General features: G+C 41.6%; 1 protein-coding gene across 22 annotated transcripts in view; it reads left to right on the top strand.

Moving 5' to 3' along the window:
• DOCK9 (dedicator of cytokinesis 9) overlaps positions 1-24,985 on the top strand; it is a 295,897-nt gene that overhangs the window by 268,427 nt on the left and 2,485 nt on the right. For 17 of the 22 annotated variants that reach the window (XM_054446016.2, XM_054446011.2, XM_054446010.2 and 14 more), the window contains 7 exons: positions 10,567-10,689; positions 11,399-11,512; positions 13,061-13,207; positions 15,720-15,930; positions 20,453-20,643; positions 23,442-23,542; positions 23,678-23,816. In XM_054446016.2, coding sequence (XP_054301991.1) covers positions 10,567-10,689; positions 11,399-11,512; positions 13,061-13,207; positions 15,720-15,930; positions 20,453-20,643; positions 23,442-23,542; positions 23,678-23,816 — 1,026 coding nt within the window. Of the gene's footprint in view, positions 1-10,566; positions 10,690-11,398; positions 11,513-11,726; positions 11,733-12,184; positions 12,221-13,060; positions 13,208-15,719; positions 15,931-20,452; positions 20,644-23,441; positions 23,543-23,677; positions 23,817-24,985 lie in introns of all 22 variants that reach the window. The other 5 variants (XM_054446021.2, XM_054446022.2, XM_054446019.2 and 2 more) reach the window with 2 other exon arrangements.

Raw genomic sequence — 24,985 nt, 5'->3', positions numbered from 1 at the left:
TTTTTCAAGACTGAGCCTGTGTGGATTGAAGAATTCAGAGTTTCCTGTGGTGACAAAACTCCCCACATGTCGTTCTGAGATCCCTCCCTTGTTAACGAACGCAGTTCCAAGGTCCTGGAAGGATGCAGGTAGCATAGTTGGGAGATTGAAGAAAGTCTAAGAAAGGAACTGTTTTTAAAAGTTCAGAGAGGGTTTAGGGAAGCCAACAAGGAACGTTGCAGTGCCCCGAGGTTAGCAGCAGCTGGGTGTCACCCCTTAACCTTAGGGAGAAAGGGAGAAATTACATAGAAGGACCACCTGGCAGGACCTGTGAGCTTTTTAGTAAAGGACTCCTCAGGGCACCCACGCAGGGAGGGAAGGAGTAACTGCCCACCTCACTCTCCTCCTGCCCCCCAGCCTCCTGCTGGGGCCTGTCCTTGGCCAAACTTAACAGCAACCAGACAGGAAGTCGCCATGCACGAGTCCTGCTGTGTCTGCTTCCCAGAGCAGAGCCCAGGAGAACAGGGCCCAGAGGAGCTCCAGAGGGAGAAGTAGAAAGTATAGGTGATCCTCATTATCCACCTATCTGCTGAAATTTCTTTGTAGCCCCCAAATCAATACCCCGTGGTACTTTTGTGGTCATTCAGGGATATGTACAGAGCATCAAAAGATTTTACCTTTCAACTATGTTTCCAGCTGAGGCCAAACCAGGCAACACTCTGCTTCTTGTTGCAGCTCTCATCCCATTGTCAGAGGCGTTCAAACCGGACTGACTCCATCTTGAGTGAGGGCTAGGAAAATGAGGGTGGGACTTGCTGGGCTGCTTTCCCAGAAAGTCAGGCATTCTGAGCCTCTAGATGTTTATGGTTAAGGGATCAAATTAATAATGTTTACTAGACAGACCCAGACTTGAGAGTGTCCAGATATCTCAATATCTGGAGAAGAAAGGCATTCCTGATTTTTCTTTAAAGCTAATAATATCGATTTTTGCAAAATACAGTAATTAAGAAAATTAATCCTTTATCACAGATCCTCATAGCAGAGCACATCTCCCCATATATATGAGTAATGTACCTGGGGTGGATGTGTTCCTCCTCTTACTTTCAGGAACACCCTACTCTGTCTATGGAGTAGCTGTACTTTCACCACTTTACTTTCTTAATAAACTTGCTTTTACTTTGCACTGTGGACTTGCCCTGAATTCTTTCTTACATGAGATCCAAGAACCCTTTCTGGGGATCTGGATGGGGACCACTTTCCTGTAACACCATGAACAGGCCCCCTTTTGGTGGTCTACTTAATGCCGTGGTTTTCACATTTGTGCAGATTTCGTTGGCGGTTTGCTGTTTAATACGGCCCCAGGGCAGCGCTTAAGTGCTTTCTGGGATTCCTAAGTGCAAGAACGCTGCCATGTGTGAGTTACATAAGCTTTGTTCAGGTGTGAGTTCTAGTGCTGTTGGCTATATATTTAATGTTAATGAATCAACAATGTATATTTAGTTAGATGTCTTTAAACAAAACACATAAAACAAGTGTAGGTATTGATTGGTTAATGAAAATATTATAACCAGAGGCTCCCAGGAACTGAACCTTGCATTTTCCCTAGGAAGCGGACAAGTATTCACTAATTCACAGTGACTTTATAGAACATAACTACCTCAGATGATGAGAACTGACTGTATCTAGCACACAAAACTGTTGTTTTACAGAACAACAGGTCTCGCCATTGCAGAATTGCTGCTGAAAGTAATAAACATTATATGAACTTAACTAGGCCAGTCTCTGGCTTCTATTAGTCAAAATTGTTTCTATTCAGGAATAGTTGCCAGTAAGAAACATTAAGTGTTTACATCCATAGACTATCCCAGGAGATAGAGACATCAACAGAACATATTCAGGGATTACTGTTTACGTCTCATCCAAGCGTGGCGGTTAAACCTTTAGAGCTAGCTCATCTCCACTTTACCCCTGACAGTGCTCCTGGAGCCGTGAAAGTCACATGGCACGTCCTCAGTGTTACAGCGATTCTCCACAACAGTAGTGGCAGTGAGTAGGGAACTTGGCCAGTGGAGTTTGGGTAGCTGTTCTGCCTTTGCCGGATGCCAGCACATACTGCCCTGCTTCATTTTGCAAATGTGGACTGGGCTTCCTTGGCACTGAGCTGGGGGCCAGAGGTCTGAGAGTGAGTAAGCTGTGATCCCTGCCATAGCACACTACACTCCTGCTGCTGCTTCCTGCCCTCTGAGGAGAAACACCTCAACCACAGTCCCTCCAGTCTGAACTGGAAGTTGTCTGAGTTCTTCATGACTTGGAAATTTCTAGATTGACATATGTTGACAAATTCCATAGGCTGGCCATGTGCCGTGTGCTAGCTCAGGGATGTGTAAGTGAAAGTCCCTGCCTCAGAGAGTTTCATCCAGTGCAAGAATCCTCAAGCTTTCAGGTTCTTAGGAATTAGTTGGATCCCTGCTACAAATATAGATGCCCATCCTTACCCCCCAAACCCAGATTTTGTTGGGTGGGTGTGGGGCCCGGGAATCTGTATTTTAATAAGCATCCAAGGTGATTATTCTGATGTAAGTGGTCCTCAACTGTACCTTGGGAAATGATGGTATAGTAGAAATGCGCATTATGCTGTGATAGCACACCGTTGCCTAAGCCAGGTCACACATTTGCAGTTATTCCCAAATGGTAGGTAATACCAATGGCATCTAGCTTCATAGGTAAGGTTAGTTAAATTAATCCTAAAATAGAGCAAATGGTATCTCAGTGAAAAAATGTTTAAATAACCCTGCACAGACATAGGCTCATGCAGGCATTTTCATGCACATGTGCGTACACACACACACACTGTTAATGTGCTGTTTCCAGAGACAGATGCTCAGTGCCTTAAATTGCATCACTGTGGCACACTAAAATGGGCCTGGCTAATTACATTTTTAAAAGCTTCCTTGATGGCTTATGAACTTGCTGCACTGAGTTCCTTTTAAGTCTAGGCTAATATCATAAAATATTAGCCTAGACTTAAATATTATAAAATATTGTATAATATTAAAAATATAAATATATTATAAAATATTTTCCCCCAACCAGTTATTACTTAACAGTTCTTTGCATATGTTAACAATATGGGAAAAAATATCTTGGAATTTAAATTGTAAGCAAAGTGATAAAACCATCAGGCATTCCATATGACTGCCCTATAAGGTTATCACTATCTGACCATTGTCTGGATTTATTCTGGTTTTCAGGTGCAGTGATTGCTGAGAATTTAAAGTAAATTAATAACTGGAATTTCTGCTGATAATGTTATTCATATATGCTCCAATGTTTAGTTATTGTGTCTTGGCCTTTGTGACTATATAATTTTGTATTGATGTATGGTCTCTCAAACTTAACTGCTGGTGATTACCAGTTATTTCTATTCAAAGAATTGTTACTTGATGCAGAAGCTGTAAAGGATTAGGTATAGAGTTGACATTAACTTGAATAATTTAGCTTACTAAATTAGGATTTAATGTTCAGTAATCCACACTCTACTTATATGAGAGATGGACTGACTTTTGTAATATAAAAGCTATTTTTAGTTTGTTATTGGGTAAAATCTGTGCTAACTCTGCTTTTTATAGTGTATAATACCATTTATTTATAATAATAAGTGACATTTGGACTGATAAACTATAGAATTTGAATGGCCTCTGAGTCAGAAAAGAAGACAAAATAATGTTCAGTAGAGTATAAAACTTAATGATTTGTTATTTCCTAGTTCTTGATAACCATCAAACTGTGAGACTTATTTCATAATTACTTACTAAGCTCTATCTACTTTATCAAACTTTCCTATTTCCCAGCCATTTTGGAGACTCTCCCTTGTTGAAGCCCATCTTTTTTTTTAAGCAAATATAACAGGTTCTCCCATAATGAACTCAATTATCTATATCATGTGGTACATACATATATCATATATCAGTACTTATATGCTACTTAAATTCAGGTTTCATTGTTATTAAACTATTCAGTTGTTTATAATTTGACTACACAAGAGTAAAAATAGCATGTATTCAAATCATAGTTTAGGCTAGATGTGGTGGCTCACACCTGTAATCCCAGCACTTTGGAAGGCAGAGGCTGGAGGATCATGTGAACCCAGGAATTCAAGACCAGCCTGGGAAACATAGTGAGACCCTGTCCCTACCAAAATAATAATAATAAAAAAAAAAGCTGGGTGTATTAAACTGTTCTCACACTGCTATAAAGAACTACCTGAGAATGGGTAATTTATAAAGAAAAAAGGTTTAATTGACTCACAGTTCCGCAGGTTTAACAGGAAGCATGGCTAGGAGGCGTCAGGTAACTTACAATCATGGCAGAAGGGGAAGGGGAAACAAGCATGTCTTACATGCAAGACCTGTCTCAAACAAACAAACAAACAAACAAAAAACCCCAAATCTTAGTCTATCAGTTAAAAACATTTGACTCAGGAGACCACCCATAAATTCTGTTTGGCATATATTTGATAACTGACTAAATCTAGGGCTACTTAAAATATACCTGAAAGCCTGCTGTATACAGATATCTTGCTTGGATACACAGACCATCATTTTAAAAGCAAGTAATAAGATTTTCCTTATATAATACCTTATTGTCTGTTATGGTAGTTGATGTGTGTCTATATACGTTTTTATGTCTCATAAAATTAGCTACAGTTGATTATTAATTTATGTTTGATTTAGGAAGCTCCAAGTGTGCCAGTTCAATGAACATATCCCTTCCCACCTCCGCAGCCTCATCTCTTACCACTCTGATTGCAATTTTAGATTCCAGGCCCTCAAACTACATGTAAATCCTCCCGTGCTGTGCTGCCTTCACCCTCTTGCCTTTGCTTGGGCTGTTCCTGCAACCTGGGCTGTCTCCTCTCTTTTCCTTCGTATTCCCACTCCCACCTTTCACTTTCACCTGACTAACCCGATCCTCTTTTCAGACCCAGCCAGTCGTCACTCTCCTCAGCTTTCCATGCCTCACCTTCCCTTGTGGCTGGACAGACGCCGCTCCTTCCTGCCTCCCTGCACATTTCATTATCAGTGCACTCCGCCATCTTTTACTATCTCTTCCTGGACCTAGCGCCCACACGAGACTCTGGGCTCTAGGAGACAGGGAGCATTTCTTCACCCGACTGTTCTTTCTTTACCTGACCTCACTACCGCCCAGGGACTCACTGGCTACTGTTAAATGAATCAGTACCCATTGCTCTCAAGTCAGAGTGCCTGCCCCTGCGACTTGCATCTTGGGCATGTATTTGAATTCGTTGGGTTTTCCTCTGTCCTCCGTGTCTTACCATGTATATCACGTCTCTTCTGGTTGTTAGTCTTGAGTCTCTAGTACGTCAGTTCTGGCTGCTCTGAGGATGACCGTGTGTGTCTTTGAGGAAGGAAATTCCATTCATGACACATAGCCTAACAGACCATCCAAAACCTGCCCTTCGCCTTTGGTAAAAAACTATTGAGTAATTTTTATAAATTATAGAAACTTAATCCTATTTATATAGATTTGTGTTATAACCCCAGTGTCAAGCACTGTGCCTTGCATGTAGTAGATGCTTGATAAATATTTGAACAAATGATACAATAGATGGGTGACTCAATGATGTGGTGGTGAGGACACATAGTTGTAACTTTGGTAACTCTTTGAGAAGAATTTTTCATTTTTAATGAGATTGCATTAAAATTGTACCAGATTATTATTATGCTATAACTGGTATGGCGTGGAGTTAAGACTCTTTATGTCTCCAATCTGATCCACAATGGACAGGGTGTCATTGTAGATTTACATCTACTGTGTGGACCATGGCTTACTAGTGGGCTGGTTGTAGTTTTCCACAAAAACTTTACATTTCTTGGCCGGACGCGGTGGCTCATGCCTGTAATCCCAGCACTTTGGGAGGCTAAGGCGGGTGGATCACGAGGTGAGGAGATTGAGACCATCCTGGCTAACACGGTGAAACCCCATCTCTACTAAAAATACAAAAAATTAGCCGGGTGCAGCGGCGGGCACCTATAGTCCCAGCTACTCGGGAGGCTTAGACAGGAGAATGGCCATGAACCCGGGAGGCAGAGCTTGCAGTGAGCCGAGATCGTGCCACTGCACTGCAGCCTGGGCGACAGAGGGAGACTCCGTCTCAAAAAAAACAAAACAAACAAACAAACAAACAAAAAAACTTTACGTTTCTCTTTGAAAAGGCCCAAAAATGAGAACTGAAGGGGCCAAATGATTAGTCTGTAAGTAAACCTAAGGACAGTTTTAAAATGGGAAAAGTTCCATGCCCTTGATGGTTTCATTATCAGAAGGATGCCTTGTTATACAATATGTCTTCCCCATGGGAAGCTGGGTCCTCTTAGAATTCTTCCACCTCTACTGCAGTCCCACAACACCGCTGAGAGTAAAGATAGTAAATACACGCTGGCAATGTCTTTGACCTAAGATATGCCAGAAATGCAAGGCTTTGGTAAAGGGAATCTTAGCTTCTTACAGACAAGGACAGCTATTATTATCTAGTAATATCGTTAATATTACTAAGAAAAGTACACAATTGATTCACTCATCTGATAGATACTGGACTACCCAATGTGTATGAGACCCTGTGGGATTACATAGATTATACAGCCTAGTAAAAATTAAGGTTATTTTATTTTATTTTATTTTATTTTGAGACAGAATCTGACTGTCACCCAGGCTGGAGTGCAGTGGTGCGATCTCAGTTCACTGCAACCTCCTCCTCCTGGGCTGAAGTCATTCTCCCACCTCAGCCTCCCAAGTACTTGGGACTACAGGCATGTACTACCATGACCAGCTAATTTTTTTGTATTTTTTATAGAGATGGGGTTTCACTATGTTGCTGAGGTTTGTCTTGAACTCCTGAGCTCAAGCAATCCGCCCACCGTGCCTGGGATCCCAAAGTGCTGGGATTATAGGCATGAACACTTAGGGAGGCCGAGGTGGGTGGATCACTTGAGGTTAGGAGTTTGGGACCAGCCTGGCCAATGTGATGAAACCTTGTCTCTACTAAAAATACAAAAATTAGCTGGGCATGGTAGCACACGCCTGTAATCCCAGCTACTTGGGAGGCTGAGGCAGGAGAATCACTTGAATCCAGGAGGCAGAGGTTGCAGTAAGCCAAGATTGTGCCACTGCACTCCAGTCTGGGTGACAGAATGAGACTCTTGTCTTAAAAACAAAAACAAAAAAAGACGTACTTCTTTATAATACAGATACAAAGGAAAAGAGTTGGTGTGAAAACCTTTTCTGATTTCTTCGTGTCTTTTGCTGCTATGGTGGTTACTACATGTATCTGGCTTTAGTGTTTGTATTTATGAGACCTGCAATAAAAGCAGGAGAAAACTGATGTACCTTTTAATAAGCACCGGTACAGAGTTCAGTCACACAATGACACTTTTATGACTCGTGTGCTATAAATATGATATAGGAGGTAAATGGTCTTGCTTAGATAGCGTTTTCTGGTAAATTGAGTCACAACTGCTTTAGAAATGTTTATTTACTTTGAATCTGTAATCTTTGTAGGCATTAGTCCTGTAGTGAAACATTAGGGCTGGTAATGAAAAACACAGGCCTTGCCCTTCATTTACAGTATTGTGAAGGGTATAAACTTTTTCAAAAGCAACTATAGACCCTTAATAAAATATTAGCAAATTGAAGGCTGGGTGTAGTGGCTCATGCTGTAATCTCAGCACTTTGGGAGGCTGAGGTGGGCAGATCACCTGAGGTCGGGAGTTTAAGACCAGCCTGACCAACATAGAGAAGCCCTGTCTCTACTAAAAATACAAAAAATTAGCCGGGCATGGTGGCACATGCCTGTAATCCCAGCTACTTGAGAGGCTGAGGCAGGAGAATTGCTTGAACCTGGGAGGCAGAGGTTGTGGTGAGCCAAGATCATGCTGTCGCACTCCAGCCTGGGCAACAACAGTGGAATTCTGTCTCAAAAAAAAAAAAAAAAAAAATTAAAAAATTAAAATTAAAAAAATATATTAGTAAATTGAATCTAGCAATACATAAAACAGAGAAATGCAGCATGACCACGTAGGGTTTGTTCTGGGAGTGCATAGTTGGCTCTGCATTGAAAAGCCAATCAAATTAATTCATCATATCAACAGAATAAATAGGAAAAACCGTATGATTTTCTCAGTAGATGCATAAAGAGTATTTGACAAAATTCAACATCTATTCATAATTTTAAAAAAAAGAACAAGGAATAGAAGGAACTTCCTTAACCTGAAAACAAAAAGACTGTCTACAGAAAACCTATAGCTACCGTCATATTTCATTGTGAAAGACTGAATGCTTTGCCCCTAAAATTGGGAACAAGACCATAATACCTGCTTTACTGACTATTCAATATCATGCTGGAGGTTCTAGCCAGTGTAGTAAGGCAAGAAAAAGAAATAAATCTTTCCATATTCACATAAGACATAGTTATAAAGACAAAATCCCAAAGAACTTGGAAAATAAGCTACTAAAACTGTTAAGTCAATATAGCAAGATCACAGGATACAAGATTAGTATACAAAAATTAACCTTCTTCATTCTTATACTATGGTTTTACTGTATAGTTCATGATTACTTAATATAATTTTTAGAAACAAGCTGGGTGATATTTAATCTTATTCAAACAAAGCACTTTCCTTTAAAGTGATCATCAAAATTTTAAAACAGTGCTATTTACAGTAGCATAAAAAATACCCTGTGGTTTGGCACAAGGATGGGCACATATATCAATGGAACAAAACAGAGAGTCCAGAAATGGACCCACACACTTATGATCAGTTGATTTTTGACAGAGCTTCAAAGGCAATCCAATAGAGAAAACATAGTCTCTCATTGAATGGTATTGAAACAATAGGATATACATATGTAAAAAAGAATATTTACACTTCATTAGAAAATAACCCAAAATGGATCATAGTCTACAATGTAAAATGTAAAACTATAAAGCTTCTGGAAAAAAACATAAGAGAAAATCTTTGTGAACCTGGGTTAGATAAATATTTCTTAAATATAACATATAAAGCACAATCCAGAAAATAAAAACTTGATAAACTTTGTAAAATTAAAAACTTCTGCTCTTTAAAAGACACTGTTAAGAAAACCTAGACATAGGCTGGGGACTGTGGCACACGTCTGTAATCCCAGCACTTTTGGAGGCTGAGGCTAATCACATGAGGGCAGGAGTTGAAGATCAGCCTTGCCAACATGATGAAACCCCATCTCTACCAAAAATACAAAAAATTAGTCGGGCGTGATGGTGCACACCTGTAATTCCAGCTACTTGGGAGGCAGAGGTTACAGTGAGCCAAGATCATGCCACTGTACCCCAGCCTAGGCAACAGAGCAAGACCCAGTCTCAAAAAAGCTAAATTAAATTTAATATTAAAAAAAAAACCTAGAGACAAACCACAGATTGAGAGAAATAGTTACAAATCATCACCTATCTGGTAAAGGACTTTTATCCACACTATATAAAGAACTCTCAAAATTCAATAATAAAATAAGCAATCCAGTAGAAAAATGAGCAAAAGATTTGAATAGACACTTTACCAAAGCTATTTATAATAAATCAACAAATTAAAATTAATTCAGCATCATTAATGAAACCCTTCTAAAATGGGCTTAAACATTAGAGATCAAGTATTGGATCCCACTGGGAAATTGCACGGAGAGATTAACATCAATCAATCCAAACCTTTAACAGAGTTATTCATGACACGATCACTTTGCTGAGCAGCAGAAGGGAGGCCCTTCACTCTGCTACTAAGGCAGACAGGCCCCCTTCCATGGCCATGAGATGAATGCCAGCTCAGCCAAGCTACAGTCTGGTAGGAGCATTTCTCAGAATTCCAAGCTGGGGTCCTAAAATTCACCCTGATTGGCCTGCTTAGATCACATGTCCACCCACGATGAAGTAATGACTGTGGCCAGGAAATAGATTTGTGCTGATTAGTGTAAGTCCAGGCCACAATTCTTGAGCCATAGGTAGTGTTAACTTCCTCCAAAGTTCAAGGGCTTTAGTGGAAGCAGAGTAACTACCCAAACTTCAATTGGTAGAAATGTCCAAGGTGAAGCAGGCACGGTGCCCACCACACTCCATCACTAAATCCCTTTAATTTGTGTTAAAATCATGCTTAGTAAGGCTCCATGTCTTAGCATTGTCATTGTTCCTCAGAAAAGAAAAACAAATTTCTGGATGATATTTATTAAGACAACTAGGAACAAAAATTGAGAGCCCCTGTGATGGTATCAGTGTCAGTTTTTCCACGTATTACGCAGTTGTGGAGGGTGATCCTTTTTCGTTTTTGCTTGTGGCCATGATTGAAAAAATGGCTCCCTAAAAAAGAATGTGGTGATGAAAAAATGGCTCCCTAAAAAAGAATGTAGTTATAAGTGTGGAAGTGAGTGTTGACACATGTTGTCTGTTGTGAAAAGTTCCTCCTCGCAGAAGCACTTAGCATTCTGCGAGGGGTGCCATGTCACATTCCCCGTAATGCTCTTCTCATGCTGTTGGCCCTCCTCTTTGATCAGGACGTGCTGATGGAGCTCCTTGAGCAATGCGCAGATGGACTCTGGAAAGCCGAGCGCTATGAGCTCATCGCCGACATCTACAAACTCATCATCCCCATTTATGAGAAGCGGAGGGATTTTGAGGTATGGGAGTGCCTTTTTGTTTTTTTCTTGTTTGAGAGCATGACGCTGTGACATTTACCCAGATCTGCGTATGTGCGAGAGAGGAAGCAGGCCACAGGCCAGTGATGAGTGGGTGAGTCTCTGACCCTCCACGTTACGCTGAAGGTGGTGGCCAGTCATCATCTCCAAATAGTCATCGGGTATCACCCAGACCTGGGCCCCGCCTCTGTGGAGACCCCCACATGTCAAACTACAGGGTAACCACCCGGCACTCCACTTTTGAAAGGCTGCCATGAACAGAGTTTTGTGATCACCAGGTGTCCCTTTTCTCAGAACTCTTCCTTACTCCACCTGCGTGAAAAAATGGTGTCCCTTCCGTCCATCCTGGGCTTGGGAGGTCACCCAGTTTCTCTAGGCATATCAAATGGAGCAGGAAAAGCAAAGGCCAAGAGTCACACTGGAGAACCATCTCTGACATCGTGCCTTAATTTGAAAACAGGGTTTGCTTACTCTAATGTGGAAATGTGATGGGTCCTCACATGTGGGCTGGCCTTTGGGTAGGAAATGTTACCATTCATTAATGATCACTACAAGTTGTGCAGCCAAAATGTGTGTGTGTGTATTTTTATTCAAGTTCAAGGACTTTTCACCTCCATTATCACATTTGTTATTTCAAAATCGATTCTTCTGTTTGCACATGGGAAGAAATGGGCTTTGTTCTGCTTTCCAGAGGCTGGCCCATCTGTATGACACGCTGCACCGGGCCTACAGCAAAGTGACCGAGGTCATGCACTCGGGCCGCAGGCTTCTGGGGACCTACTTCCGGGTAGCCTTCTTTGGGCAGGTGAGCCTCCTGTCCATTCTGCAGACTGTCCTAAGTCCTTTAAAAAAAAAAAAAAAAAAAAAAACTATAATAAAGTTATATCTTATAAATTCTCTGTTTTCTGTAATTGCTAATTTGATGAATTTGTCATATTTAGTATGATTCTTATCTTCCTCAGTAGTAAACTTTCTGCTTTTTTTCTTTCTTCCTGTCTTTTCTTTATTACTTTCTTAAGGCAGCGGTAAGTTCTTCCTCCATAAGACATTCTTAGCAACATCTTTGGTACTTCAGTGTGGTTTGCAAGTTTCCTTTTCAAGTCTGTATGTTTATCTGTCTAGTTATTACAAACTCCAAAAAAATTAACATTTTATTCCACTTACAGAAATAAATCACCTGTTTTCTTATATATCTATATTGCATGTTTTAAACCAAAATTAAGACTTCCTGGTGTCCTTTGTGCCTGTGCATCTTTATCCTTTGTAATATAATATCTCCACAAGTATATTTACAGTTACAGTATTTCAGAAACCCTATAGAAAAGGGTTTATCTAAATTTAACTTAAATTTTAACCTTCAAGTCTCTAACATTATTAAATGGTATAAATTATAATACATATATTTAGGGCGTGTGGTTTTCTATGAGCATTATATAACCTACAATTTATTCTGTTATTGTCTTTTATAACTTTATAGCAATACCAGTTTACAGACAGTGAAACAGATGTGGAGGTAATTACAGTAAATGCCTAAAAAGCAAGTAATATAGTGAAATTACTGCATCTAAACTCCTAGTTTGATGTGGATGTTTTTTGTTTCATGCTAGCTTGCATTTTTTTTTTTTTTTTACTGTTTTGTGCACCATTTTCTCTCTCTTAATTTACATGAGAAACTTTAAAAATTTTTCTTTTAAACATTAACCCCAGTTGGACTTTTTAATTTTCAACCTTTTTCACTTCCCATGCAATTCTAAGCCTTGTAGTCAAACATGATTGGTGCTAAAACAGATGATGACTGGTGATATGAAAATATTTTCTGATATTGAGCTACAGGTCTTTAATATTTTTTTCTCATCGGTAAAACAGAATACAATTTATACAAGCTTTACATAACTTTTACTAAACCTGCTCCAGACCCCCAAATGCTTCAGTTCATGCTGTAAAATCCTGTGTGCATGGGAACCATCAGGAGAAGGGAGGCGTGTCCACTTCTGAGCCTGCCTGTCGTGGGCTGCTCATCATTTTCTAGTGAGTTCGGCTTCTTGGGAAAGTGAAACAGGCTTGACTCCCATTAGACTTCCCTGGGACAGCACAGTCTTGTATCCAGAATCTCTCATTTCACTCAACACTTAATGACTGCATTCTTGAATAAGTTTGCAATTTTGTGTTTTTCCTTTATCTTTGCACCTAGACTTCATGTTACTAGCATTTTCTTTCTCATCAGAAAACCCATTTAAGTAGGATTTTTAGACTCATTCCTTTTTTTTCCCCCCTTGTAATAAAAGAACGCTTCCTAGGTGGTAAGCCTTGGGCTTACATTCGGAGATAGCTCTAATTGTGCTTTATGTCACAGGGATTCTTTGAAGATGAAGATGGAAAGGAGTATATTTACAAGGAACCCAAACTCACACCGCTGTCGGAAATTTCTCAGAGACTCCTTAAACTGTACTCGGATAAATTTGGTTCTGAAAATGTCAAAATGATACAGGATTCTGGCAAGGTATGACCATGTTTGGATAAGTTTCATAGCAATGTAATGTTGTGATTGATTACATATTATATATTTTTAAATGTATATTTAAAAAAACTCAAGAAAAATATTAAGGATCGTTGGCCGTGAGTGGCAGGTGTATTTTCTTCCTAATACCTTTAGTGCTTTCCATTATATGCTTGACATTAAAAAATCTTTATCGCCTAATTTTTAAAACATCTAATTTTACAAAATAATTAACATCTGACAGGATATGTCATTTTTAGTCCAGCTATTTAGAAACTCTGACACAATGAGGCCCGTGGCTTTGCTACTCATTGCACCTCTCCCTGCACGTAGCACATGACTTGCCACTCTGTCACTGACGGCTGGATGTAAGGACAGGTGAACAGATGGGCGGATGGGTGAATGGACACATGGACAGGCCAAGGAATGAACTCCCCAACAGCGTGACTGTGGGAATGGCGATCATTTTCTGCTTGGAGAGCTGTCCTCTGGCATTCTGTTCTCATGAAGACCCTTTTGGAACCTGCACCTTTGTCCTGTACCTTTGTGTGTCCCACCCTCCTCAGGACATCTCCAGGAGGTCAGGTCTCCCTCTGCTTCCTGAAGGTGAAACATGGGGCAAGACGGTTTCACTCCCACTGCCTTTAAATTATTCATGCTAAAGAAAGTTAAGTTTTAATAGGTTTGGATACAATTAGAATGAATGGCCAAATGGCTTTTTCTAAAATACAAATAATAACTTTTTTTGTTTTTGAGATGGAGTCTGGCTCTGTCACCTGGGCTGGAGTGCAGTGACGCGATCTCAGCTCACTGCAATCTCTGCCTCCTGGGTTCAAGAGATTCTCATGCCTCAGCCTCCCGAGTAGCTGGGATTACAGGAGCACGCCACCACGCCTGGCTAATTTTTGTATTTTTGGTAGAGACAGGGTTTCACCATGTTGGCCAGGCTGCTCTCCAACTCCCAACCTCAAGTGACCTGCCTGCCTCAGCCTCCCAAAGTGCTAGGATTATAGGCGTGAGCCACCGAGTCTGGCCCAAATAATAACTTTCTATGACTTTATGTATTTTCTTCTAAAGTTTCAGGCACTTTTCCATCTGTTTTTCATTTTTCTTCACAATCATCTCTGTTTTGAGAACAGTTCTCTTTCATTTGCCTGCCTTATACCAGTATGGTCTCTATGTGCTCTGCACAGTCATTTCTTTTGTGTCCCTTTTTATTGCTCTAGAAGGTTAAATACAATTAAAATGTGCAAAATTGATTTGTTGATTTGTCTTCCTGATAAATTAGCTTTTGTTTCTGCATAGGAAATGCCTATGTTTAATTCTCTATCATGTCACAGAAATGAAAGTACCACCAATTCTAGCAATGTGGTTTTAAAAGCATTTATGTGTTAAACAGAAACTAAATTTATCATTAGATTAGTCTAGATTAATCTGTACCTGTATTAAATTAATTGATCTGCAGCTGTTGCATCTAATCTCAGCTGTCTGTAGATTAATGATAATTTGGAGGCCTAGCTTCCAAACATTATTCCTAAAATAAACATTTATCTCTCTAAGTCAAATATATTAAAAACGCAGTTTAAGAAACAATCAGAGAAATCCAGACTGCAGGTCATTGAATAAGAAAACCAGCACTTCGGGAGGCCAAGGAGGGCAGTTCACCTGAGGTCGGGAGTTCGAGACCAGCCTGACCAACATGGAGCAACCGTGTCTCTACTAAAAATATAAAATTAGCTGGGCATGGTGGCACACACCTGTAGTCACAGTTATTCAGGAGGCTGAGGCAGGAGAATCGCTTGAATGCTGGAGGCAGAGGTTGCAGTGAGCTGAGATTGTGCCATTGCACTCCAGCCTGGGCAACAAGAGCGAAACTCTGTCTCAAAAAGAAATAAAAAATAAAAAAATTCAATGTTATGGGAAAAATGAATGATAGGGAATTCTTCTAAATTAAACATGACTAGGGACATAACAACTAAATGTAAAGTGTGATTGTTGATTAGATTCTGATCCAAACACAAATATCTATAACTAACATTCTGGAAAATGTTTTTTTCCAGAAACATTGAGAAAATGTTAATACAGAGTGGGTATTGGATGGTATTAGGGAATCAGTGTTAATTTGGGTAGGCATGATAATGTATTGCGATTATAGAAGCAAATGTCCTTATTTTTAGGAGAAGCTGACTATAGTATCCTGACATGTACCACTTACTTTGAAATGGTTCCACCGGAAAAAAAAAAGTCTGTATGTCTGTGTGTGTGTGCACATACATAGGTGTGTGTGCACATACATAGGTGTATGTGTACATACATAGGTGTATGTGTATGTATATTTGAAACAAATATAGCAAACTGCTAGCAGTTGTTAATCCAAGTGGTGGATATGTGGATGTTTGTTGTACTCTTTTCTCCATTATATTTATTAATAAAATGTTGGAAAATACCACGTAGGTAAGGACTGAGTGATTCCTTCACGGAGCACCTATCTCCCATTGTGCTGTTTCAATTAAAGGTCAACCCTAAGGATCTGGATTCCAAGTATGCGTACATCCAGGTGACTCACGTCATCCCCTTCTTTGACGAAAAAGAGTTGCAAGAAAGGAAAACAGAGTTTGAGAGATCCCACAACATCCGCCGCTTCATGTTTGAGATGCCATTTACGCAGACCGGGAAGAGGCAGGGCGGGGTGGAAGAGCAGTGCAAACGGCGCACCATCCTGACAGGTATGGGCCCCAGAAGCCGCGTGGACATGAGCCCGGACGCCTCGCTGAAGAGCTGTCCAGAGGGATTCAGAAGCTTCAGGACTGGAAGGGCCTTTCGAGCTCAGTTAGCCACCCCCGCGCCCATTCAGTTTCACATTTATCTAGTGCTTCCTTTTGAATACTTGGGATGTTTTTCTGTTTATCTGTTGACACTTCCTTCTTCCACAAGACCAGAAGCTCATATCCAATCTAAGGTCACTTACCCTTCTGAGAATCTGATGAAAATGGCGGGCCTTATGTGCCCAGATGCTTTTGCACACAGTCTAAGGTGACTTATGGACTCCAGGTCCAGCAGCCACACCTAGTGCTGGGTCTCCGCACAGGGAGGGACCCGTCTTACACACCTGTCTCAGGTTCTAGCACGGACCTGCTCAGCAGTCTCAGGCTGTGAGTAAATGGGATGTGAGCTTGGATCGCCCCACATCATCGCCTCTGGGGGCTGGCCAGCTGCCACTTGAATGCCTCCTCTGCCAGGAAGCTCACTGCGTTTGGTGGTTGTCCACGAGTTCAGCTTAGGCAGTTTTCACTGATCCCTTTGGCACTGTTTAGCCAGTGATAACCCACTCTGGGAAATGTGTTTTGCATCATTTCCCGGTCCCTGGCAAGTGTCCAGTCATCTTGCAGTGATTTTTACCTTCTGTGGGAGAGCTTGACCCATCCCTGCCTCGTTAGGGTCAGTGACATCAGTGGGGTAACCTAACATAAAATGCGTTCTTGACCAAGAAATATCAGTGGGAGGGCCGTTCAGAATGCCAGGTGTGCCAGTTTTCACCACACGTCTTCCAAAGAGTGGCCCTAGTTAAGTCAGACCAGGAAAGGGCCTGCTCCCCGGAAGTTGGGGTTGTTGAGTTTCTGTCTGGGTAGTAATATGCACTATCATAATAAGCGGAAGGAGCGCTGTGGAGATGCTGCACCCAGGTGCTTATCAGCTCTCGCCGGCGAAGTGTATGCTTTAAAAAGACAGATTGGATGGCGTGGGGTTTATATCTCAGTAAAGCTCTTACAAAAAAAAATATATATATACAGGTTTTTATGAATTAGCCCAGGACAGCGTATTGCAGGGAGCTTTTCACACTCCCTATGAGGGAAATAAGATAAAAGTTAAAACAAAACTGTGTTCTTAAAGTGTCCCTAATCCTGCTTGTAAAATAAGAAGACAGCATATATAAAGCACAAATAGTATTGTCCTCACAAACATCACCCCACCCCAAATAATTTAATTATTTTTTAATGCACACATCAGTAGCAAATTCTCATTAAGCCAAATAACTGCACTTCGAGATGGAATCACTTTATGGGAATCACCAGCTTACAGTGTTTATGGTTCAGCTGTGATGACTTTCCTTCAGACCCTTTAAGTCAGTGGTTACCCAAGGTTGGTCCAGGACCAGCAGCATCAGCACCCCCAGGGAACTTGTTAGAGATGGAAGTTCCAGGCCCCCACCTCCGAAACTGCTGGCTCAGAAACTCTGGGGGCGGGGCCAAGCTCTTTGTGTTCAACAGGCCCTCCCGGTTATCCTGGTGCATGCTCAGATTAGAGAACTGCTGCCTTTAATAAACCTAGTTCACTGCTGAGTCAGGGTCAGGATTTTTTAGTATGGTTATTGTTAAGGCAGTCTACGGATTCATAAACCTTCATTACCATAGGCTGTTTTCCCAGGGCACATTTCTCCAGGGTTACAGTTCATCATTTTGTTAGAGACTACTTTAGATTAGATAAAGCACATGAGCAATGCTCTGTATCTGCAGGAACAAGGGGACAGAGAGTGCACTGCAGAGAGAGGTGGGGCAGACACCTGTGTTGTTGGCTTGGGGATTACCGTCCACAGCTGTGGGTTGAGACAGCCGCAGCAATGGCGAGGCTGTCCTGGGGGTCCTGCAGGCCTGGGTCCCAGCCTCACCGTGTGGCCTTGGGCAGGTCACTCTTCCTCTCTATGCCTTAGTTTCCTCGTCTGTAAAATGCGAGTTAGGACACGTATCTCATTATATTGTCATAACTTTGTCAATAGTAAGAAGCAGGGGAAAGAATGTTCTTCATTTTTTGCTAGATTTCATCCGCTATTGAGCTAGATACACACACCAGGGCGTTCTGAAGGCTGGACCTGAGGGTTTTCCCTCAAGTTATCAACCCCTCAGGTTCTTCTTCCATTGCATTGCTTGGTACCTAATCTTTGGCCTTCCAAAGGTCAAAGGGAGCCCAGGCCTTCCCTGCCTTCTACACCAGGAAAAGGCTCACCTTCCTGGGTAGTTCCCAGTCAGCTGACTGTAACTGTGCGATCGTTTGAAGAACCTCATGATCACCCTCCAGCCTCCTTCAGTGGAAATTTCTGAGCCTGTCCCAAAGAAGGGGGGTGAGGAGAAGCCTCCCTGCCTTCTTTTATGGAACTTTTGCCAAGGAGTTTCTTCCCAGTCACTATTCCAGAGTCTTCCAAACCTGGATTAGCCTCAGGCCCTCCACTTTCTATTCAAGACACATAGACCAGCAGTCACCATACTTATCACTGGGCCCTCCCCGTCCTCCTTTCTAAAGGGCTGGCTCAGTCGGTCACCTAATTGTCCACCTTCCAGAGCCAGTTTGGACTCTCATGCAGCCATTTGGGCAGTAATGCATTCATTCATTCAACAAAATGTATTGCACACTGACCATGTTCCCATTGGCACGCTAATGAAACAGACATCTGTGGGCCTGTGCAGCTGGCATTCTAGCCAGAGGAGATAGATGATAAACAGTACCCAGATGAGTAAATATACCCATGGTGGAACATGATCTGTGTTCCAGACAAAGTAAAAGGAGACTGGGAACCTGGAGTTGACCTCCTTCCTCAGAAACAAGAAGGCAGCCCCACTCTTCCCCTGAAGCACAGCCCTCTGTCCAAATATAAGCAGGCCTCTGCCAGGCCAGCGCTGCCTCCCTGGCTAGGGAGAAGTGAGGCCGAGTCCTCGCCATCCTACCAGGGAGCTTTATGGATCCCCAGTGCTACCACTTAAAATCTGTGAAACCAAGTCGGGAACCCTTCACCTTTCACTGATAAAACATTGTGAAAAGGCAACAGGACTATAAGTACGTGACAAATGAAGTTGCCTCAGGGTGGACATGCTTTCCGCCTTTGTCCAGATGCTGGGTGGCCCATCGGAACTCTTTGTTTCACAGGGGCTGGCCCTGTTTCCCATCCTATGATGAGTCCTTCCCAATTAAACTCTTCCCTAGCCACTTCCTAACTAGAGACCAGGACCACTCCCATCTGACGTTTGCTTGTTCAAAAAAAAAAATAAGCTTTTAAGTACATATCTACATGCCTATTAGTAAATATATGTCAAGTGAGAATATTATAGATATTTCTCAATTATATAGAGCAATAAGAAATGTGAAATAGCAAATGAGAACCTGCTATTTTTCTGTTCATTTTTAAATTAACTCCTTTGTGTTGATGTTTAGGTATCTCATTATGATAAAGGAAAACAATATTAATCAGTTTTTTTGGTTAAAAAATATATAAGAAAAAGTAAATATTTTTATTTTTATTTCTTATTCATTGCTGTAAGTTTCAAAATACCTTCATTAGCACTACAGCTCCAAAAGTTTGTGAATTTCTGGTTCATGAAATCCTTTGCTTAGGAGTATATTCTTTGTGTTTTTTTGGTTTGGGTTTTAGGGGAGTGGTTTTTGTTTTCTTTTTTGAGACAGGGTCTCACTCTGTAGCCCAGGCTGGAGTGCAGTGGCACAATCACAGCTCACTGCAGACTTGACCTCCTGGGCTCAAGCCTCCCATATCAGCCTCCCCAGTAGCTGGGACTACAGGCATATACCACCACACTCAGCTAATTTTTGTATTTTTTACAAAATTACAAAAATTACGTTTTTGCCATGTTGCCCAGGCTGGTCTCGAACTCCTGGGCTCAAGTGAGCTACCAGCCTTGGCCTCCCAAAGTGCTAGGATTACAGGTGTGAGCACCATGCCCACCCTAGGAATATATTCTTATTTATTATTTTCTACTGATTTCTCAGCTTTGTGCAAACTTAGCATGTGATTCAAAGTTATTCTATGGACAAAAATGAATGTTCTCAAGGATATTTTTATGGAACTATTTTCTGGACTTAATCTGTTATGTAGTATCTCAAAATTGTTTAGTCTTTTTTATGTTGTCAAAGTCATCTTATATCCACTAACTCATTCAGACCTCAGAGCTTCCAAGGAAGGTTTGAGTGGGGAATGATAACCTGATTTATTTAAAGACACGCTTGTCACATTAAAAAGATAACAAGGACCCAACTCTCTTAACTTTATGAGACACACGACTGTAAAGGAAGACAATATTCTAGCTCCACCAAGTACTAGTAGTTGTCTTTGGCAAGCTTTGCGTTCCTTATTTTAAAAATGTAAGTAATAATGACATCTACAATAATCACTTCTAATAATAATCAGCTTAATAACACTAAAGCTCGTGCAAGCCGTGCAGTAATTCTGGGGCTCACACTCTGCAGCCATACACTGCTTCCCTTATGTGAAGAAGCGCATCCCTGTCATGTACCAACACCACACTGACCTGAACCCCATCGAGGTGGCCATTGACGAGATGAGTAAGAAGGTGGCAGAGCTCCGGCAGCTGTGCTCCTCGGCCGAGGTGGACATGATCAAACTTCAGCTCAAACTCCAGGGCAGCGTGAGTGTTCAGGTGAGCCAGGCACAGCAGGCCGGAGGGCACCAGGGGAAGCCCTTGCCCCTGGGTGACTTGCGTGTCGTTTCCACTAACAAGGTCTACTTGAGAGCCTCGGTTTACCAAGTGATCCCTGCTCCCTTCCCCCAACGTCTGTGACATTTCTCCTGATATCAGAGGGGGAGGAAACCTCATGATCCCTGCCCCCCACCCCATGAGGACTGACTGTCTGTGGGGACAAGAGCCAGATCTCATACACTACCCTGATTTGTCAGTATTTGGGGAATTCTGGGTGCCTGATTAGAAGCATCAAGACTCTTCTAAATACAAAGAAGTGTGGAGAGCAGTAGATTTTCCTATAAAACTGTTGTTTGCTGTTTTCTATGAAAATTATATCCAAAAAAGTACCTTAAGTTTTACTCTCTTAATGGTATCTTTTGATTAACGAATTCATTATTTTAATATAGCCCAATCAATCAGTTTTTCCTTATTGGTAGCATTTTTATGTTCTCTTTAAGAAATCTGTGTCTACTCCAAAATTTCATAGATGTTCTCCTAGGTTTTCCTCCCTTGCTCAGCATCCACATCTAGGTCTGCAGTCCATCTGGAATTGATTTTTGTATATGTTATAGTGTGAGGGTCAGAATATATTTTTTCCATATGACCTTCCAAGTGATGTACACAATTTATTGAAAAGATCATCTTTGATCTAGATACTAACATATATGTTCAGTTTGTGAAAATTCATCAAGCTATATACACTTGTGATATATGCGCTTTCCCGTTTGTATATTATACTTTAATAAGAGGTTTTTAAAAAGTTATCTTACTTACATGGTTTCCTAGTTAGTTGGTAAATGTTAAATCACTTCCTCTAGTAACAAGTATGACTCTTACTTTCTGGTATTTTTAAGTGTATATAGTTCAAGCACATGTTTGTTCATAATGTATATGTACATGTGTGTATATATGTATTTGTATATCCTATTTTATCTTTCAAGAAGGGTATGTTTATGAAAGTTACATGTAGATTATAATACATAGGTTTTGGTTTTTTTGGTTCATTTTCTGAAATTATATTTTGTCAACTTCCCATCAGATCCACGCTAAAGAACCATGAGTTGTTGCCCAACATTTTTGTGTCATTCACCACAAAAGCATTTACAGATGTTTTTAATCTCTTTCCTTTAGTCTCAAAGACATATGCCAAAATAAGTTAGCAAGTGAACATAAGTATTCCAGCAACGTGAGTGATTATGTAACAGGTCCAGAGGCCACAATTTTCTGTAGCTAAAAACAAAACCACTCAATCAACATGATCTTGGAACATCCAGCCCCTACGGAAAGGCCGCCAAAGGGGTGTGGCACCAGTCCAGGGTAGGGCTGGACCATTGAGCTTTGTAAAAGGCAAAATATGCCCTGCTAATTTGATGGTAACCTTAGCGTTTTATAAAATTCCCAATCATCTTAAAAAGCAAGAAATTCCATGTTGAAATGAGAAGATTAAGTTTATACTCATACCTACCAAAGTAACAACAAAGTTGCAGCCAGAGGAAATTAACTTTATCGTTTTATTTGCGTATTTCTGTAATTGTTTCATCAAGCAGCTCACTGGCGCTGCAGCTTTACTGGGCACAGCTGTCTGTGGAGCTTCTTGTCATTGCACTCCAAGATCTTGTTATTACAAGATTATGGAGTCTTATCAGCCTTCCTCTTTCTATCTTCTTCAAATACGGACCGTCTTGTATCATTTTAGACAATCAGTCATTTGGGTAGTCTTCAGGTGATGAATATGGTTCCCCCGCCGCACCAGCCTGGTGCTGAGTTCCACCCTCACGCATCTTGGGCTGTTCACCCATTGCCCCCAGCTCAGAGGTCCCCCTCTGACCACTGTGGCTGGAACCTGGAACCTTCCTGTCTCTCCACATCTGGTGTGAGTTCCTGTGGCTCAGTTTTCCTGCCATTGCTAGACAAGTCCTGCCTGCCATGGGTCAGAACCACACACGGAGAGCTCCCCTAATTCCTTGCTAAGCTCACCAGACCTTCTGGGAAATATCAAGCAGTGACCACATAGTCACGTTCTTTCCCAGGCTGTCTCAGATGCCTGGAATATTCTTCTTCCCATCCCAGTGTGTCCAGCCTTCTTTCTCACCACGTTCTTACCTTTCCTTACTTATCCAGAATCAGCAGACCCTTCTTAGCTGCTTGCAAGGGTGGTGCAGGGTTCTGGTTCACTCACCGTGCTGTCTGCTCCTAACATCTAGCTCTCCAGCACACCGCAAACTCTCACTTCATCCCAGGGTAGCAAATCAGTTTGCCCATGGCTGTCTATACAGTTCAATGAAATGAACAGTTGGTTTTTTAAAAACTGGAATAGTTACTGCATTTTTCAATTTTTCACTGAATTCACCAGATTGGCCTGTTAGTTCAGTGTAGTGCAGCACAAATCCCAGTGACTAAACACCTTGGAAGTAAGAATCCTTGACCTGGATTTGGAAGACCTGGGCTGTGATCTCTGGTGTTTTGCTTATTGGCTCTTCAAACTTGAACAGGCCCCTAAGTTTTCCAAGCATTGGTTTCTTCTTACATAAAGTAAACCATCATCACAAGTGCCCTGAAGATGGCTGAGATCATGGAATCAAGCGGTGTACAACAGAGTGAGCTTTGTGGTTTCTTTTTGGGCTTAAGTTCCTGGAAGGCAGGGATTGTGAGTAGCTCATGTGAACAGGCTTTTTAGTGCCTGCAAACTGAAACTGAACAGATGATCGTGGTCATTTTCTTCCTAACGCAATTGAAAATATTTGCTCTTTGTCTAGGTCAATGCTGGCCCACTAGCATATGCACGAGCTTTCTTAGATGACACAAACACAAAGCGATATCCTGACAATAAAGTGAAGCTGCTTAAGGAAGTTTTCAGGTAAAGCACACTGAAAGCATCTTTTTCTCTTCAAGTATTGATCATTTCTGTACTCGTTCGGGAGAGAGATGCTGCTGGTTGGACTCATGCCTTATCCTCTGCGTTCCTTTGTTTCTCCCGCCTGTACCATTCCAGGCAATTTGTGGAAGCTTGCGGTCAAGCCTTAGCGGTAAATGAACGTCTGATTAAAGAAGACCAGCTCGAGTATCAGGAAGAAATGAAAGCCAACTACAGGGAAATGGCGAAGGAGCTTTCTGAAATCATGCATGAGCAGGTAAGGGCTGCACTGGCTCCAACAACTTGGAGTCCTTGGTTAGGGGTTTCAAGTATACCCTATCATGACTTAGACCACCTGATATCCTTCCAGAACTGTGACATCTGAAGGAGAATGTAGCATACCACACTCCTGCCATGCTCTAGCCCCAGGTCATTTGGGAACAGCTAACAGATTGCGCATATGCTGTTATCTACGGCAAGCAGGGGAGAGCGGGCCTGCCTCCTCGTGGCTCTAAGAGGTGGCCGTGTTTCCTAAGCTTTCTCTCTCCCCACCCCCGTCTAGCCAAAAAGAAAAGAAAGGAAAAACTCACATGAAAATATCCATACTGTTCTGACAACTTTATTCCTTTAATCCTTTGAAAAAAGCTGGACTTGCCAACCTGGTTTAAGGAATTATCTGTTGCATTCAATGTTTTTGCCATTTAAAAATACAGACTGACTCCATTTTTGATGATGTACAGTGGGCCTTGGCGCCACAGTGGATTCTTCCTTTAAGTTCCTTGTCACTACGGGCATCTTCCCTGATTATTTTACTGTTATCTCCTTCCTGTGGGTTTCTTCAGTAGGATTCTATGTGTGGGCTCAGTTGTCACAGAGGAGACCCGTACCCAGGGAATGCCTAGAGCAGCATCCACATTGTTTCTTTGTGAGGGGTCTGCCTCAGTCACTGTCCTTTCTTTATAATTGACTTTAGCACCTTGATAACACAGAACTGCTCTGTCTGGCCCCTCCATTACTGTCCTTCAGTCTGGCACAGTGGAAGCCAGGGCCATTTGTGGAGTTATCCTATCCCCTGACAGTTTAGTTAGGACATTTTCATTGCAGGAGACGAACGTCAGTGTGTGAGCTTTAACTCACTTGCTTTTTTTCTCCTCCATGCTAACACGTTCAGCTGGGATGGTAATGTCATTTTTAAATTTTATTTTTCTGATAATCTGACTCAGAAAAAGCTATTACTTTGAGTTTGAGCAACTGCAGACATTGGCATAATGACAGTACATGGGCAGAGGAAAGCACCCTCTTCTGGACATTTTAAAAAGTAGAGGCCAGACATGGTGGCTCACTCCTGTAATCCCAGCACTTTGGGAGGCCAAAGCGGGTGGATCATCTGAGGTCAGGAGTTCGAGACCAGCCTGGCCAACATGGTGAAATCCCATCTCTACTAAA

The sequence above is a fragment of the Pongo pygmaeus genome, chromosome 14 (genome assembly GCF_028885625.2).
Source record: "Pongo pygmaeus isolate AG05252 chromosome 14, NHGRI_mPonPyg2-v2.0_pri, whole genome shotgun sequence".
Lineage (NCBI taxonomy): Eukaryota > Metazoa > Chordata > Mammalia > Primates > Hominidae > Pongo > Pongo pygmaeus.
This window is presented reverse-complemented; position numbering and strand designations above follow the sequence as displayed.